Source organism: Eublepharis macularius, chromosome 2 (genome assembly GCF_028583425.1).
Source record: "Eublepharis macularius isolate TG4126 chromosome 2, MPM_Emac_v1.0, whole genome shotgun sequence".
Taxonomy (NCBI): Eukaryota; Metazoa; Chordata; class Lepidosauria; order Squamata; family Eublepharidae; genus Eublepharis; species Eublepharis macularius.
This window is the reverse complement of record NC_072791.1, coordinates 235106252-235120916: the sequence shown is the minus strand read 5'-3', so window position 1 is coordinate 235120916 and position 14665 is coordinate 235106252. Positions and strand designations below refer to the sequence as shown.

Sequence of the window (14665 nt, the reverse complement as noted above, 5' to 3'; positions counted from 1 at the left end):
ATACACCATGCTGGCTTTCAGCAGATTTCACACTGGAAGCTGCTGGTTTAGTCTAAATGAAACCCAGTAGTTGGAACTCACTGACAAGTTCATGGAAGAACATACCATTCCCCCCCCCCCGAAGGAGCATTCGGGAACTCTCCGGGGCCTCGTTGTAATGCGCAGAGACTCACTCTGGTCAAAGCTGAACAGGGTGGTGGTTTGATGGCTTCGGATTCTTCTGTCCTTTTCTCCATGTCTCCATGCCTCCTTTCATCCTTGTCTCTCTTATCAGACAAACGGCAAAAAGGGAAAGAGTTCATCATCTTTCCACCTCACACCCCACTTTCATTTAACGTGTCGGGGGAAAGGACGGTGGGATTCAATGTCACATCCCTCTTGCTGTGGATAGACTTGAACAAGCTTGACTTTCCTCCTCCAGGCCTCAGGTGGTCTCCCTGCTGAACCCGTAGCCACAGTTCCTTCTAGGAACACTGAAAACAAATGTTTATGGTAAAGGAACACCGAAACCAAAAAGCCACAAAGTACACATATTGGATCTCCCCGTCCAGCCCCCCATCTCCAACCTAGTTACATTTCCCGCCCCCCGCCCCATTTGAAACAGAACGATGTAGGGCTGTTTTTTTAATTTATCTTATTTATGCCCTGGCCTCCCCACAAAAGGGCTCAGGGCAGCTAACAGCAAGGAACATTTTACATTAGAATCATCAACAGTTATCTGAAAGCTGGGGAGGCTGGCCCAAAAACATCTAGGACTGGAGAAGTATTGAGTGAGGCGGGGTGGACTACTGCAGTTCCCACTAAGAGCTGAAGTTGGGTTAGGACGGTATTCATGCTTTATTGAAGATGCTGTGATATCAGTTTTAAGTACAGAAACTCCATTTATCACTGAACAGATAATTTCCTGTTTGAAGAGATATGTGCAAACTGAAATGCCAGAAATCTATGAGTAAGGTTGCATTTTACATCTGTATACCTATTTTTGTGTGAGAGAGAAATAATAATAAAGTCATTGTTTGTCAGTCTTTAGGAGGACACATAGTAAGCAGAGGGTCGCCCTGGGACCTGAACCCTGTCCTAGCCGCTGGGAAAGCTATTCTCAATCTGGCATCAAGAGGTAAAAGCCTGTATTATCAGTGAATAAATATTGGTTTAGGGGACAAAATAGTGCACGGGAAGTGTTTGTATAACTATAAAAGAGCATTGGACACAGTGACCCACAACAAGTCCCAATGTACAGTTTCGGCCCAAGGTTTCCCAGGGCCTTAGGCCAAGTATGACTGTGGGGCCCGTCCAGTCCAGCATTCCGTGATCTACAGTGGCCAACCACACTGAGGTGCCCGTGCTGCCCCCTGGTGGGTCTTCTTCTCTTTGTACACCAGGCATGGCTTCTTCCCACACAACGGAGGACTGTATTTCGTGTTCCATTTAAGAAAACTACACATGCACAAACACACGCAGATGCCTGTTGATGAGCCCTGTGAACTAGATGGAACAAGTATAAAAGTATAAGTGTAAAAAAAGAAAATGATAATGTCAACTGAAAGGCGGTCCGCCTGAATCATGACCTGGTGAGAATATCCAAGAACGTAATAGCAGGGGAGGAATCCTCCGGACCCTGATTTGACAGGAGATGCCAGTTTGGACTGTCGTCTCCTCCAGGTGGGGAGGGAGAGGAGAAAAACGTGCCTCAATCCTGTTCTCTGTTCTTGGGAAGCTGGGGCTACAGGAGATGCAACGTTGCCCAAATAGTTCAGTAAACAGGATAACTGGTAAAATAAAAGGCCATGTTATTTACCCAAGGTGAAAGATTTCCCTTTTTAAAAGAAGCGTGAAGGTCTCATCCTGTAAATCTCTGAGCACGCCTCCTTAACTCCGGGGGAATGTAGTTCATTCGCAGCGCAATCCTAAGCAGATTTACACCCGCCTAGTCTCATAAGACAGAGCATTCCACCAGGCGGGGGCCAGGACCGAAAAGGCCCTGGCCCTGGTTGACGCCAGGCGGGCCTCCCTAGGGCCAGGGACCCTTAAAAGATGCTTTCCGCCAGATCGAAGAGTCCTCCGGTGCTTATATGGTGAGAGATGGTCTCGCAGATACGTCAGTCCCAGTCTGCCTAGGGCTTTATAGGTTAACACCAAAACCTTGAACCTGATTCGGTACTCCACTGGTAACCAATGCAGCTGGTGAAGCACCGGCGTAATATGCTCCCACACCAGTGCTCCAGTAATAACCCGCGCCGCTGCATTCTGTACCAGCTGTAACTGCCAGATCAGGCCCATGGGAAGCCCAGCATAGAGCGCATTACAGTAGTCTAGCCTAGAGGTGACCATTGCTTGGACCACTGTAGTCAGGTCACAGGGGGACAAATAAGGGGCAAGCTGCCTGGTCTGCCGAATGGTTTGGATGATTCATTTTCAGCACATGCTTGTACATATACCGTAATATGATCTTTGAATAAGCTTTGTGGGATAAGCCTAAAGCTCATACTGACACGGGCATATATTCGGATGTCTTTTTAATTTTTGTGGGCTGCGTAAACTTGTATATCTGTAAAGCCTACGCATTTCTCTGGCAGGTGGAACGCGACAGATTCCCCTGAATGACGAATTCCTGGCACGGTTGCCGGAGGCAGACCTGTCACCCGAAGAAGTCATAGTCTCAGTTTTTATTCCATTTTCCAAGAAAGTAAGTGCTTCGACGTCGTTGTTTTGTTGTTCCACCTCTCACAAGATACTTTCAGCATTATAGTACAACTTCAGTGCCATACTAAAAAGAGTTACTCAGGTCTAAGCCCACTGAAATCAACGGGCTTTTACTGGAGTGACTCTTCTTCGTCTGCGGGGTCTCAACCTCGGAATCAGCCTCCAGGATCCAGTTTGTTGCTTAAGGCCGGGGTCATTGGATGCCCCTTGGAGCATTAGGCAGAGAGAAAAGCAGCTGAGCGAAAAGATGAATAAGGAAAGAGAAAATTCCTCCACAGGAGGTCCTTTTGTAGAGGAAATGAGCAAACCTCATATAGATTGTCTGTTTATCACATGGGTGCGTTCCCCGATGCATGCGCAGACCGGGAAAGAAGGGCTGTCTCTCCAGTGGGAGGGCACCAGCTGCATCCATCGGACAGTCCACAGGTGTACGATTGTCTAACGAAATAATCTTCATTTGGTGCATTGCTTGTTTCCTTCCTACATCGAAGTGCCTGTCAGGAAAGGAACTTGAGCCTGAGAGAATATATTGGCATGAGTCGACTTTAAGAGCTGTTAAAAGTTATGCTACAGGCTTGAGAGGGGTTTAGCAGCAAACTGCCTTCACCTGCGTGAATTTGGCACGACTGGGGTGTCATCATGCCCTATCTCCTCTTACAAGCTTCTCAGGGCAGTAATTGTTAAGTGGGGGGTTGCCCTGACTGGCTGGATTCGCTTTAAGGTGGGACTCTTTCCAGCCTTGAGGAGGGAGTGCGGCTTTCCCTGCTATGGACGCTGCTGGACCACTGCCTTGAGCCGAACGTCGCAAGACCTGTTATCATGCTGTGGAGTCCGTTGGTGAGGCCGACCTGTGGGAGTATTAGTCAGCTGATCTAAGTGTTTCAGTTACGTTAGCCCTAATTAGTCTTTTAGTGAGGATTTGTTATTTTATAGACGCTTGCAAAGTTTGAGTTCCTTAGAATAAAAAATATTTTTCTTTCTGTGTGCCTTGGTTCACTGTCTCTGCACTATAAACCGTGTCACACGCTGGGCGAACTCCCATCTAAGGACAAAGGGGTCACACCCCCTGACAGTGCCTTCTAGGGAACCATTTCCTCCTTTGTGATAGGCCTCCTTGATCAGGCTATTTGAGCAAAATAATAATAAAATTTGATTTATATACTGCCCTTCAGGACAACTTAATGCCCACTCAGAGCAGTTTACCAAGTATGTCATTATTATCACCCTGTGAGGTGGTGGGGCTGAGAGAGCTCCGAGAAGCTGTGACTCACTCAAGGTCACCCAGCTGGATTCAAGTGGAGGAGTGGGGAATCAAACCCAGTTCTCCAGATTATATTCCCGCGCTCTTAACCACTACACCAAACTGGATCACTACACCAAAGCAGGGTTCAGTGTAGAGGTTAAAATGACCAAACGTCTCCTTGTCTTGCCAGGATGAGTTTGTGTCTGCATTCCGACAGGCGGAGCGGAGGAAAAACGCCCTGTCGGTGACCAATTCTGCAATGCGGGTCCGGTTCCAGCCAGGCACTGATGTCGTTGAGGATTTGGCTATTTTATACGGAGGCATCGGCTACACCACCGTGAGTGCCCGGGTCACCTCTCAGAAGCTACGAGGAAGGTACGATGGTCCTCTGGGAATCCTGACAGAACAGCCCTTCTCACTAATAGGGGAGGTGGTTCATTCTAATTGCAGGGCTAGAAAATGTCTGAGTGCCACCAAACTCAATCCCATGGAGAAAGACAGAGTCCTCCGCCCTCAGATAATCCTGACTCACCAGGGTTTAGATGACTCAGATATCCCAAATGCATTAATCCATATTAGCCAAGCCGAGGCCTGTGTGGAGTCCATGAGTGGCTCATTTTCATAAACTAGTTGAGAGATTCCAGAGGCCTCTGCCTGGCCCTGTAGAATACCAAACGCTGGACTAGGTGGATCTTTTTCTGACCCAGGTGATGTTTTTAGCCAACTGACTTCCCAGCTATCCCCACCACGCAGCAGAGGACAAAGGGTGAAAACCCAGATACTACCACCAAAGTCCCGCTAGGCTCCTTATAGGGGAACAATGGCTGGGTTGTTTTATTCGAACTCTAGTGTCCTCCCACAAGTAGGTAACAGAAAGGCTCTTCTTGAAGACTATTTCCTGCCGATCCCTGATCAGAAAGCATGAAAGAAAATCCCATCATTTGACTCATGACCATCTTCCCTTGAGTACAACTCCAGTATCAAAAGGCCCCCCAGTTCCGCTTATTCCTGTCCCTAAATTGACGTTTGTTTGCTCATTGATACCCTGCCTTTCTCCCTGATTGGGACACCAAGGGGCTTACTTTGTTCCCCTCTCCTGCATTTCCTCCCAACAAGAAAACCCTGTGAGGTAGATTAGGCAGCGAGTGTGTGACTAGACCAAGGGAAACCAGCGAGCTTCCACGGCAGGGTAGTTATTTGGGCCCAGATCCTAGTCTGACACTTTAACTAGTCTACCACATTGGCTGTCCTCGATTGGCAATTTGGGGGAAATGATTTGCTGTCAGTATGATATTATTTCACTAAAATCTGAAAGCGTAATGCACACAATTGCCAGATTGCAAGAAGACAAGTCCTTCTAGATCTATATCCGGTTTAAGCTTCTGCATTTTCTATTCCATCATTGTACCTGCATACATTTAACCCCCACACACAGTTTCTTACAGGGAGTCATTTCTCTAAAATCGCCAGTAACCACCCCACAAAACATTACTATTCTTAAAAGGGGCTCCCCGCCACACACGCATACCTGTCATTGTAATAACAGGAATGTCTTCAGACTAAAATATCTCCCCATAAACAAGACACAGAAATTGTGACAGATTCCCCGGGGGGCTAGGAACTGCCCCACAGGATTTCTTCCCCTGTCACAATATGGTTTCCAGCCTATCTCACCATACCAGGGTCCCCAAGAGGAAATCAAAAAGAAAACTGGTTGGAGGGTACAGCATCTTGGCCTAAGCATACCCCACCCAAACCTGAATTGGTAATTGAGGTAAATTGACAGGCAGAAGATAGTTTTTGTTTTAAAAGAGAATGAGAACATTTATTTGGGGGAAGTGGGAACGTAAACATTAACACTTAACTAGAAGTTGTGGGATGCTAGGTTTTACACAGTAAATGTCCAAGGAAAACATTTTCTCAGGCAAGTTTATAATTACAACAACAACAACATTCAATTTATATACTGCCTTCAGGACAACTTCACCACCACTCAGAGTGGTTTACAAAGTGTGTTGTTATTATCCTCACGACAATCACCCTGTGAGGTGGGTGGGGCTGAGAGAGCTCTGAGACAGCTGTGACTGATCCAAGGTCACTCCGCTGAGTGCAAGCGGAGGAGGGGGGAATCAAACCCGGCTCTCCAGATTAGAGTCTTGCACTCTTAACCACTATACCAAACATATACGGACACTAGTCCAGTGTATCTTATAGGCATACTGTAACACCAGTTAGCCACGCTGGGGAACTTAACCCAAAGATCTGATATCTCCTTAGATTTTTTAAATCTACACTCTTCTTGGACTAACCATTCGCCTTCAAAACCTAACTTCTCCCTAACACCCTGCCTCTGCCAGATCTCCGTGCACATTTCCAACTAGCTGGTTCAGAGCAGTACAGAGAGTGGGCTCCTGTGTCTCTGGAGTACGTTTCTGTGCAGTACCTGTCACAGTAATATCACTGGATGAGCCACTGATATAGTCAATAAATGTGTGAGTTAGCCTGTCTCTTGCCTTCGTTGCATGACTAGACTATGCCTTTGGTGCTGGGAGACCCCACAAGAGTGCCTGGATTGGCTGTCCTAAGCAGAAATCCCTTGATTTCAGGGCTAAATGACACGTTTTGCAGGAAATCCATAGCCAGGTCTCTGACATTTATTTTTTTACGCAGTCATGGTTCCCAGCCACGGTCCTGCTAGAGTGGATTTTCCTCCTGCATCACTGCGCTGATCAAACGTGGGACCTCTGCAACTGCATTCAGTTGAACATCAAAACACTGAGAGATCCAATGTGCAGTTTGGCCCTCAGAGTGTACATTAAAAATGGTCTAGATCTCCAACTTAGTAAATAAGCATGTGTTTACAAATCGTTTCTCCCCCAGAAACTGGAACGAGCAGATGCTGGATGAGGCTTGCAGGCTCGTTCTTGAAGAAATTCGGATCCCTCCCTCGGCAGTCGGGGGGAAAGTGGAGTACAGGAGAACTCTGCTCGTCGGCTTCTTCTTCAGATTCTATTTGGAAGTGCTGCAGGGCTTAAAGGACACGGTAAGCCGGAATCGCCTCTCGCATCTGTGCGGGGGCTGAACATCTGGCTGTACATTGGAGGGATCTCACAGAGCGCTCTCTCCGTTCCTGGGAGTAAGCCACACGTCGTGGCCCGCTGCTCCCCATGGGCAAGCCCTGTCCACACAACCTGTGCCACCTGGTGGGCTTGCCCCGTTCCTTAGCGAGGGCAGGACTGGTGGATGTTCAGGCCCAGATCTTCCAAGGCATTTCCTTCTACATGTGGGCCCACTCCAGGTTGCTAGGGTGTACATCATTTTTTCACTTTTATTTATTTAGGATATTTCCATGTCACCTCCTCAGAATCCTGCTCATGTCAGTTTACAATTCAAACAACGGATCAATATAAAAACAAGCCGTTATAAACAGGCCATTGGACATAAAAAGTATGAAAACGACCCATAAAACATTGAAAGAGGCGGGAAAGGTGTTTTGGCCTGGCACCTAAAAGAAAGCAAAATGGGCGCCAGGCGAGCCTTTCCTTAGTGGCTAGGTTTGCATATATTCGCAAGTGATACTGTCTGCCCTTTTTTGGATTTCTGCTGCGGTCAAAAGCAAAAGAGCAGACGAGGCCTCCCCCCCCCCCAATTGGTTGGTATCTCTATTATGGAGTACACATTTGCATAGCACAAATGACCCCACAAGTAGATAAGGAATCCTGACTTCCTCCACTAAAAATTCCATGGCCTCTCCTTTTCCTGCCCTGTTACAGAACACCGTTCCGAGTAACAACTTAGGCACTTTTGTACCATGTTGTTTCTACACCCATGAGAGGAAACTGTCCGGTATGAAGCAGGACTTACTTCCGGTGCAACAGAAGCCCCTGTACAAAAAGAGTCCAGAAGCACCTTAAAGACTAACCAACTTTACTGTAGCATAAGCTTTTGAGAATCACAGTTCTCTTTGTCAGATGCCGCATTCCTCTGACGAAGAGAACTCTGATTCTCGAAAGCTTATGCTACAGTAAAGTTGGTTAGTCTTAAAGATGCTACTGGACTCTTTTCTATTTTGCTACTGCAGACTATCACGGCTAATCCCTCAGAAGCTCCTGTGTTTCCGTTCATGAATCAGGTCTGGTAACTTACACGTACAACTTACCATGAACAGAGATTCTGCTGCATCAGTTGAAACTCTACCATAAAACATCTTCGCCACATGAATATTTCTTGGCTCTCTGACACTGTTGTCCTGTCTTTAACTGTTAGCAAACTGATAGACTGTTTTTGAAATAGCATATTTTCTGTAAAGGTCAGCTTTGAAAATAGTGGTGTGATACATTAAACGGTTTCTTAAACTGTCTTCCTCCTGCAGTACCCGTCCAAATACCCCGACTTGCCAAAGGAGTGCATGAGTGCCTTAGGAGTGTTCCTGGACCACCCTCCACGGGGGATGCAAGAATATCAGGTCAGCAACGTTATTTTCAAGGCCGTTCATCCCCAGGGAAGAATGGTGCCCTCCACCTGAATCGACAGCATTGCTGATCCTCTCGCCTTCCATTGCCTTTCCTGGCAAGCGCTGTCATCTGGGACCAGAAGCGGATTAGTGCGTTAAAAAAAGTGCTCCAGGTGGACCTGAGCCAAGTGATGCCCGTGGGATTCGGCAAGGCCACATCTGTTGCCATCATTGCTGTGGTGCAGGTTTGACCCTTGGGCTCATGCACACACCCTTCCTAGCACTGTGCATAGAACATTTTGTGTACAAACCAGTGCACATACAGAAGGCTGCGCTCACATTATCTGACCACCACAAAGAAAGGGAGAATGGGCCACATGGGTGTGACCGTCTGCCTGTTTTAAAGAAGCCTGGAAGGGCTGTGTACACACACAATTTGCAGGACTGATAAGGGTTGACCCCCCCCCCCATCAGAATCAGAGAGCTCTGAGTGGCAGGCTACTCCAAAGCATCTGATTGGGTAGCCTGAGCTGGAAAGAGGAGGGTCTTTTTCTTTAGTCCTGACAGAGAGAGAGATCCAGTGTGTGAAGAGCTGGGAGACAGAGTCCTAAGGGAGAGCAGTTTCAACACCAGCAGGAGAACTGGGGAAGATTGGCAAGGAGGTTTGGGGAGTAGGTGCAGACTCCCAAATGGACCAAAGAAAGGGATAGACCTTCTAAGGAGAGGAGACTTTCCCTTCCCAGTCAAATGGGGAGGTAGCTCAGGGGAGTGGAGAAATCCCTGGTCGGATGTGGTTGAAAACTGCCTGTGGAGCTCTTCAGATTTGGAGCCAAGCTAGAAATGACGAATTACACTTGAACGGCAAGTGAACAGACTCAAATGTATTCCTCCCTGTTTACTTGCACTCCACTCGATCACATAGTGAAGTTGTCCTCTTGAACTCAGTAGATATCTCAGAGTAGTCCTCCCCAGTATGATCTATCTATATATGGTATGACCCCCTTACTCTGTGACAGGATGTGGACCCACAGCAGCCTCCTCAGGACCCAGTGGGACGTCCCATCATGCACGAGTCCGGGATTAAGCATGCCACCGGAAAGGCTGTCTACTGCGGTGACATCGGTCCCTTAGACGGACAGCTCTTCATGGCTGTGGTCACCAGCACGCGAGCCCACGCAAAGATCCTGTGAGTGACAAATCTGAGAAAACTGCGACCAAATGGGACCCCAGGACATGTTTTACCAACATTTGTTTGCCTTAGGGGTGGACTGGAACAAGACTAGAGAGATGGCAAATATAAAGCAAGTCTAAAGAGTGAGGCTCAACGCCCCTTTTAATGTACAGACACACAGCAATGTGGGGTTGTTGGCTGAGAACAGACTGTGCCTCAGCCCCCACAAGGTCTCTGTGCTCAACCTGCCCTGATCTCCTGTTTCTATTGGGACTTTTCCTATTTAGTCAGAATGTACAACAGGATTTTTAAACCTAGATACTGTAAGGATCTGACAAGTAACCCTCAAGAAGACTTCACTGCATGAGTTAAAGAACTTTATTGCTAAGCTACCAGCGTCAGGATCTTACTCCATCTTTGCCAGGAATCAGGCTTCTCTACACGCACAAGACATATGTAGGATTCTAAGTGCGGGCAAATCCCCAAATCCCCACCCCCTTGAGGTAACGGCCAGCTAAGATCAAGAGGAAGCCTCTAGGCAGGAATGAGCAGAGCTAATGTAGGAGAAGCCTCAAGGTCGTGGGGGTGTCCGTGCAAGCACCTCTTCCCAGGCTCAGGCAAGAGGCGTGTAGGAGAACAGACAGATAACAGTAGAGACGGCCCCTCCCTTGCGTACTTTCACCTCCCGGTCAAGAAATAGCTCCAGCCTTTCGTGATACCCAGAGCATCAGAGCACAAACAAACAGTATGCAGGGCCTTCTTGGGTATGGCAGGTGGAGCTGAGCACCTGACAGATTTCTATGTCTGACTGCTGTCAAATGAACCGTGTCTCAGTTCAGTCAAGCGTCACCACATTGCCATATATTTCTTAGGAAGAGCGTGCATTTGGTTTTGCCTTGTTTCTTTTTTAATCGTTTCTTTCTTTTTGAATCAAGCAAAGAAACGTTCAGTTTACCATTATTCCTTGTCGTTCCCTGAACTTGACATAAGACTTTATACTCGTTTTCTTTAGATTGCATGGTCTTTTTTATTATTAGATATTATTTATTATTATATATTTAAATGATGATTTTGTATCTTAATCTTTTCTGTAACCTTTCTAAATTTTATCTTGATGGATGTTTAATTTTTTACTAAGATTGATGTTGATGCTCCCTTCCCCTTTCCAGATCCATCGATACCTCCGAGGCCTTGGAAGCACCAGGGGTGGTTGCTGTGGTATCAGCAGCTGATGTTCCAGGCAAAAATGGTGACGAGCACGAGAAAGTCTTTGCTGAGGATGAGGTACTTCTTACTGTGGGATCTTTGCTGTCTAATTTGCACTTTTTTGCCTGCCACAGATAATAACTTACAGATCTCCTGCTGACGTGAGTGCATCTGGACTGCCAGAACTCACGAGCATGAAAGAACAAATGAGCATCAAAGTTCCACAGAAGGAAAAAGAGCCCTTGGTTACATTAGTTTTTTCCGTCAGGGAAGCATTGGGGAGAAAATTGCAACAAAAATGAGGTCCTTTTGGTCTTCTAGTGGCCCAGACCATGAATGGTGCCTTCACTCGTTTCTCAGTCTCATAGGGATGAAGCCATGCAGACCAGGACTAGACGGCTGGGATTCCTATGTGGAGCCCACCTCATCCAAACTCCCATCAGTTGTCTTCTGCCAACATCACAGAGGAATGCAATTTGCAGACGTTGTATGGATCGGAGGCCACGTGTCTAAAACTAGCGAGTACAGCCTTACCCATCATGCAACCCTGTTGGGCATGCTGTGAGAGGATCCCTCATATGGTTAAGCCTGCCGTCGCTTTTGGAACTTTGACTAATGGTGACATCACAGCGTTCCTCACGTTTTTCCTTGGACGCTGGGTTTCATCAGGGGACTTTCCCCACCTTGCTTTGTTGGCTGAGGAACCGCGTGTGGCAGAAGTGGCAGACGAGTGTTCCAGGAAGCAGTCAGTCGTGTGAAGCGCTGATTAGGCCCAAGAGGCTTTCTCATTGCCTCGCACAAAGTACCGTCTAGAATACCCGGAATATTCTCCCATAGAGGAAGCCCAGTTGCACAGGGCAGATTGTCTACCAGGGAAGCAAGGGACCTCAGAGTTACTCAAAGCTGCAGTTAGAAAATTAATTCCTTAGAACAAAGTTTATTGGAGCAGATCAAAAAGTGTGCTGTGGCTGCCATTGTGATAAAGCAGTTCCCCTTACTTTCTGTTGCTTGGTTATGCCCTGCAGGTAATATACATTGGTCACATTATCTGCGGTGTGCTCGCAGAGACCTATGAACTTGCAAAGGAGGCCACCAAAAAAGTGAAGATAGAGTACCAAGATCTGGAACTTATCCTGACAATCCAGGTAAAAGACACTTTTTTAAAAACAAGCACTGCAGTGTCTTAACTTTGGGAATAGATGTCCTCCCATCCAGTAGGGGGAGCCATAGCAGATCTTCTCTATACATTTGCAAGGTGTCACAGTCCACCAGGAATTGGATACATCGCCTCTGGCCAAAGACCTAAAGGGAAAAGAGAGGGAACTGTAGGCCATAACATCCTTTATCTGGGCTATGATAAGTAAAGCGAGGGTGGTAGAAGAGCTCCCTGTGAATTTCCGATGGACCACCAACCAGGGCGGATCCAGCCATCCTCCATGGGGCATTCCTGCAATGTGAGTCGCTCTTCAGTCAATGGAAGAGCCACTTAATTTGGAGGAAGTCTCCTTCAGTTAGAGAAAGGCTTCAAGCAGGAGCCAAAAGGAAAGGTGGAGTATAAATATTGTAGTATTCCTGAGTGGAGTGGTAGGACAGAGATTGGCTCCACCGGACCATCTGCTAATTGACAGGATTCTTTCAAGGAATGCTGAGCTAGTTGAACCTTGGTCTGGTCTAGCACATTTGTAGGCAAGAGTGATTGCTTAACAGATGATCTGTGCTAATCAGTTTCAGCAAAATTAAATGGGATTCTTTGGGGCACTTTACAGCCTAACGAAATTTCGTTCCATTCTTGAACTATGGCTCAGTTCTCCAATGTCTCCTTCACCAAAGCTTTTGCTGGAATGAGATTTTGTTGGCAGTGGCACGAGTCTCCTGTTTAATTTCAGTTAACCGAGATTATCTATGCCTCAGTCATTAAGTGTTCCTGACTACGTACTCATGCTCTGTAAATTTAAAACACATCTAGTAAAGTAGACCCCACAAGACTGAATAAAGATGTTGCTATTAAAAGGTCTTCGTCATCTCTGATTCCGCAGTATGCTGTTAGAATACCAAATGCAGCAGTCTGCAAGCCTACAGGTTAACTGCATGCATACTCTTCAAGCTTCTGGATCAAACTCTTCAGCAGGCCTCCCCTGCATATCATGTTGAACCGAAGCCGCTAGAATCTGGTCTGGCTCTCAGGTCGACAATCTGTTGGTATGCCCTGCCTTTGGTGATGTCATGATTACACAGTCAATAGAAACCTTCCTCATCGTATCTATTTCTGGGCAGTGGTCTCAGCTGCACAATGGGGCCATGGGGAGTATTTTTACAAGCTTGTGGGAAGCCCCCGTTTGCAGGAAAATATGGAATGTAAAAAAAAACTACATTGTGGTGGTCAGAAACCTCTCAGATTACAGAAGCAATGTCTGCATTTTTTTTAGAAAGTTTTTATTAGGTTAATATACAACTTTCAAATAGCATCTCATTATCCTTTCCCCCACCCTTTCCCTCCCCCCTTTTCCAAGACTTCCAACAGCTTTCCAACCCTATAGCCTAATCTATTCCCAATCTGTCCCCTTTTTCTGTAACTCCTTATCTCATGTTTACTTACTCTTTTATTCAACTAAGCCCTATCTATTAACTTCAAAAATATTGTTATAAACTTAAAATCTATTATCTATTACTTTATATTAACTCCACATATATTTAAATTTAAACTAACTAACAGTCAGATAAAATATCTACTTTAGTAATTCTAACAATATCTATTAACTCTAAGTCCACTTACATTTGGGCTAACAATTAGCTAATACTTCACTTCATATGGTAAAGACTCTATCTCTTCTAATAACAAATCCATTCTAATAATTTTCAAATTGCCATAATTCCCCCTTTATGTCCCACTTCTTTTCTAAATATGTTTTCAATCTTCCCCAGTCCGTAAAAAATTCCGCTGGATTCTGATCTCTCAGCTTCCTTGTCATTTTATCCATTTCCGCCATGTACGGCAATTTATGCATCTAATCTTCAATAGTTGGTATTTCTTGCACCTTCCATTTTTGCGCATATAAAAGCCTTGCTGCCGTCGTCATATAAAATAGTAATGTTCGGTATTGAGTAGGAACATCTTCCATGCTTAAGTTCAATAGCAATAGTTCTGGGTTCTTCTTTATTTGAATCTGCTATATCTCATTTATTACTTCTATAATATCTCCCCAGAACTGTCTGGCTATTTCACATGTCCACCACATGTGATACAATGATGCTTCATGCTTTTTACATTTCCAGCATTTATCTGACATGTTAGCATTTCCAAGCGCAATCTTCTTTGGCGTTAAAATCTATAGATCATTTTATAAACTTTCTCTTTAATACTGGTACAAGTTGAAATCTTCAGTGTAGTTTTCCATAAATATTCCCATGATTCCATTGTTATTTCTTTATGACAATTAATTGCCCACTTCACCATCTGTACTTTGACCGTCTCATCCTCTGTATACCACTTCAAAAGTATTTTATAAATCTTAGATATCTTCTTTTTGCTTTCCTGTAGTATAGTCTCTTCCAACTCTGAGTTTTCCCATTTAATTCCTTCTTTTGAACAAAGGTCTCTGATCTGTCTATATTGGAACCATCCGTAACAAGAAGATAACTCTTCCTCCGATTTAAGCAATGCCTGCACTTTTAAGAACAGAAAGCCACGGAGATCTCATGAGACTATACTGTGACATCTTGGTGGCCATCTGGGAGTCGCTAGGCAAACCCACTCTACATTGCTGAGGCTTCCCAGACTCGGGTGATGTTCAGCCTGGGGCTGAAGGAAGAGAAATATATACATAAAGGTAAAAGATAAGAGGAAGAGAAGGTAAAGTTGGAGAGGGGGGAGCAAGAAAGGGAAAGCTGA

The 14665-nt window shown here is 45.7% G+C and overlaps 1 protein-coding gene across 1 annotated transcript in view; it reads left to right on the top strand.

Annotated features, from left to right (window-relative positions):
• LOC129324156 (aldehyde oxidase 3-like) overlaps window positions 1-14665 on the top strand; it is a 151105-nt gene that overhangs the window by 50575 nt on the left and 85865 nt on the right. The window contains exons 12-19 of the mRNA XM_054971196.1: window positions 1024-1117; window positions 2577-2686; window positions 4137-4321; window positions 6827-6989; window positions 8319-8411; window positions 9416-9585; window positions 10740-10854; window positions 11802-11921. Of these exons, the coding sequence (XP_054827171.1) occupies window positions 1024-1117; window positions 2577-2686; window positions 4137-4321; window positions 6827-6989; window positions 8319-8411; window positions 9416-9585; window positions 10740-10854; window positions 11802-11921 (1050 nt within the window). The remainder of the gene's footprint in view (window positions 1-1023; window positions 1118-2576; window positions 2687-4136; window positions 4322-6826; window positions 6990-8318; window positions 8412-9415; window positions 9586-10739; window positions 10855-11801; window positions 11922-14665) is intronic.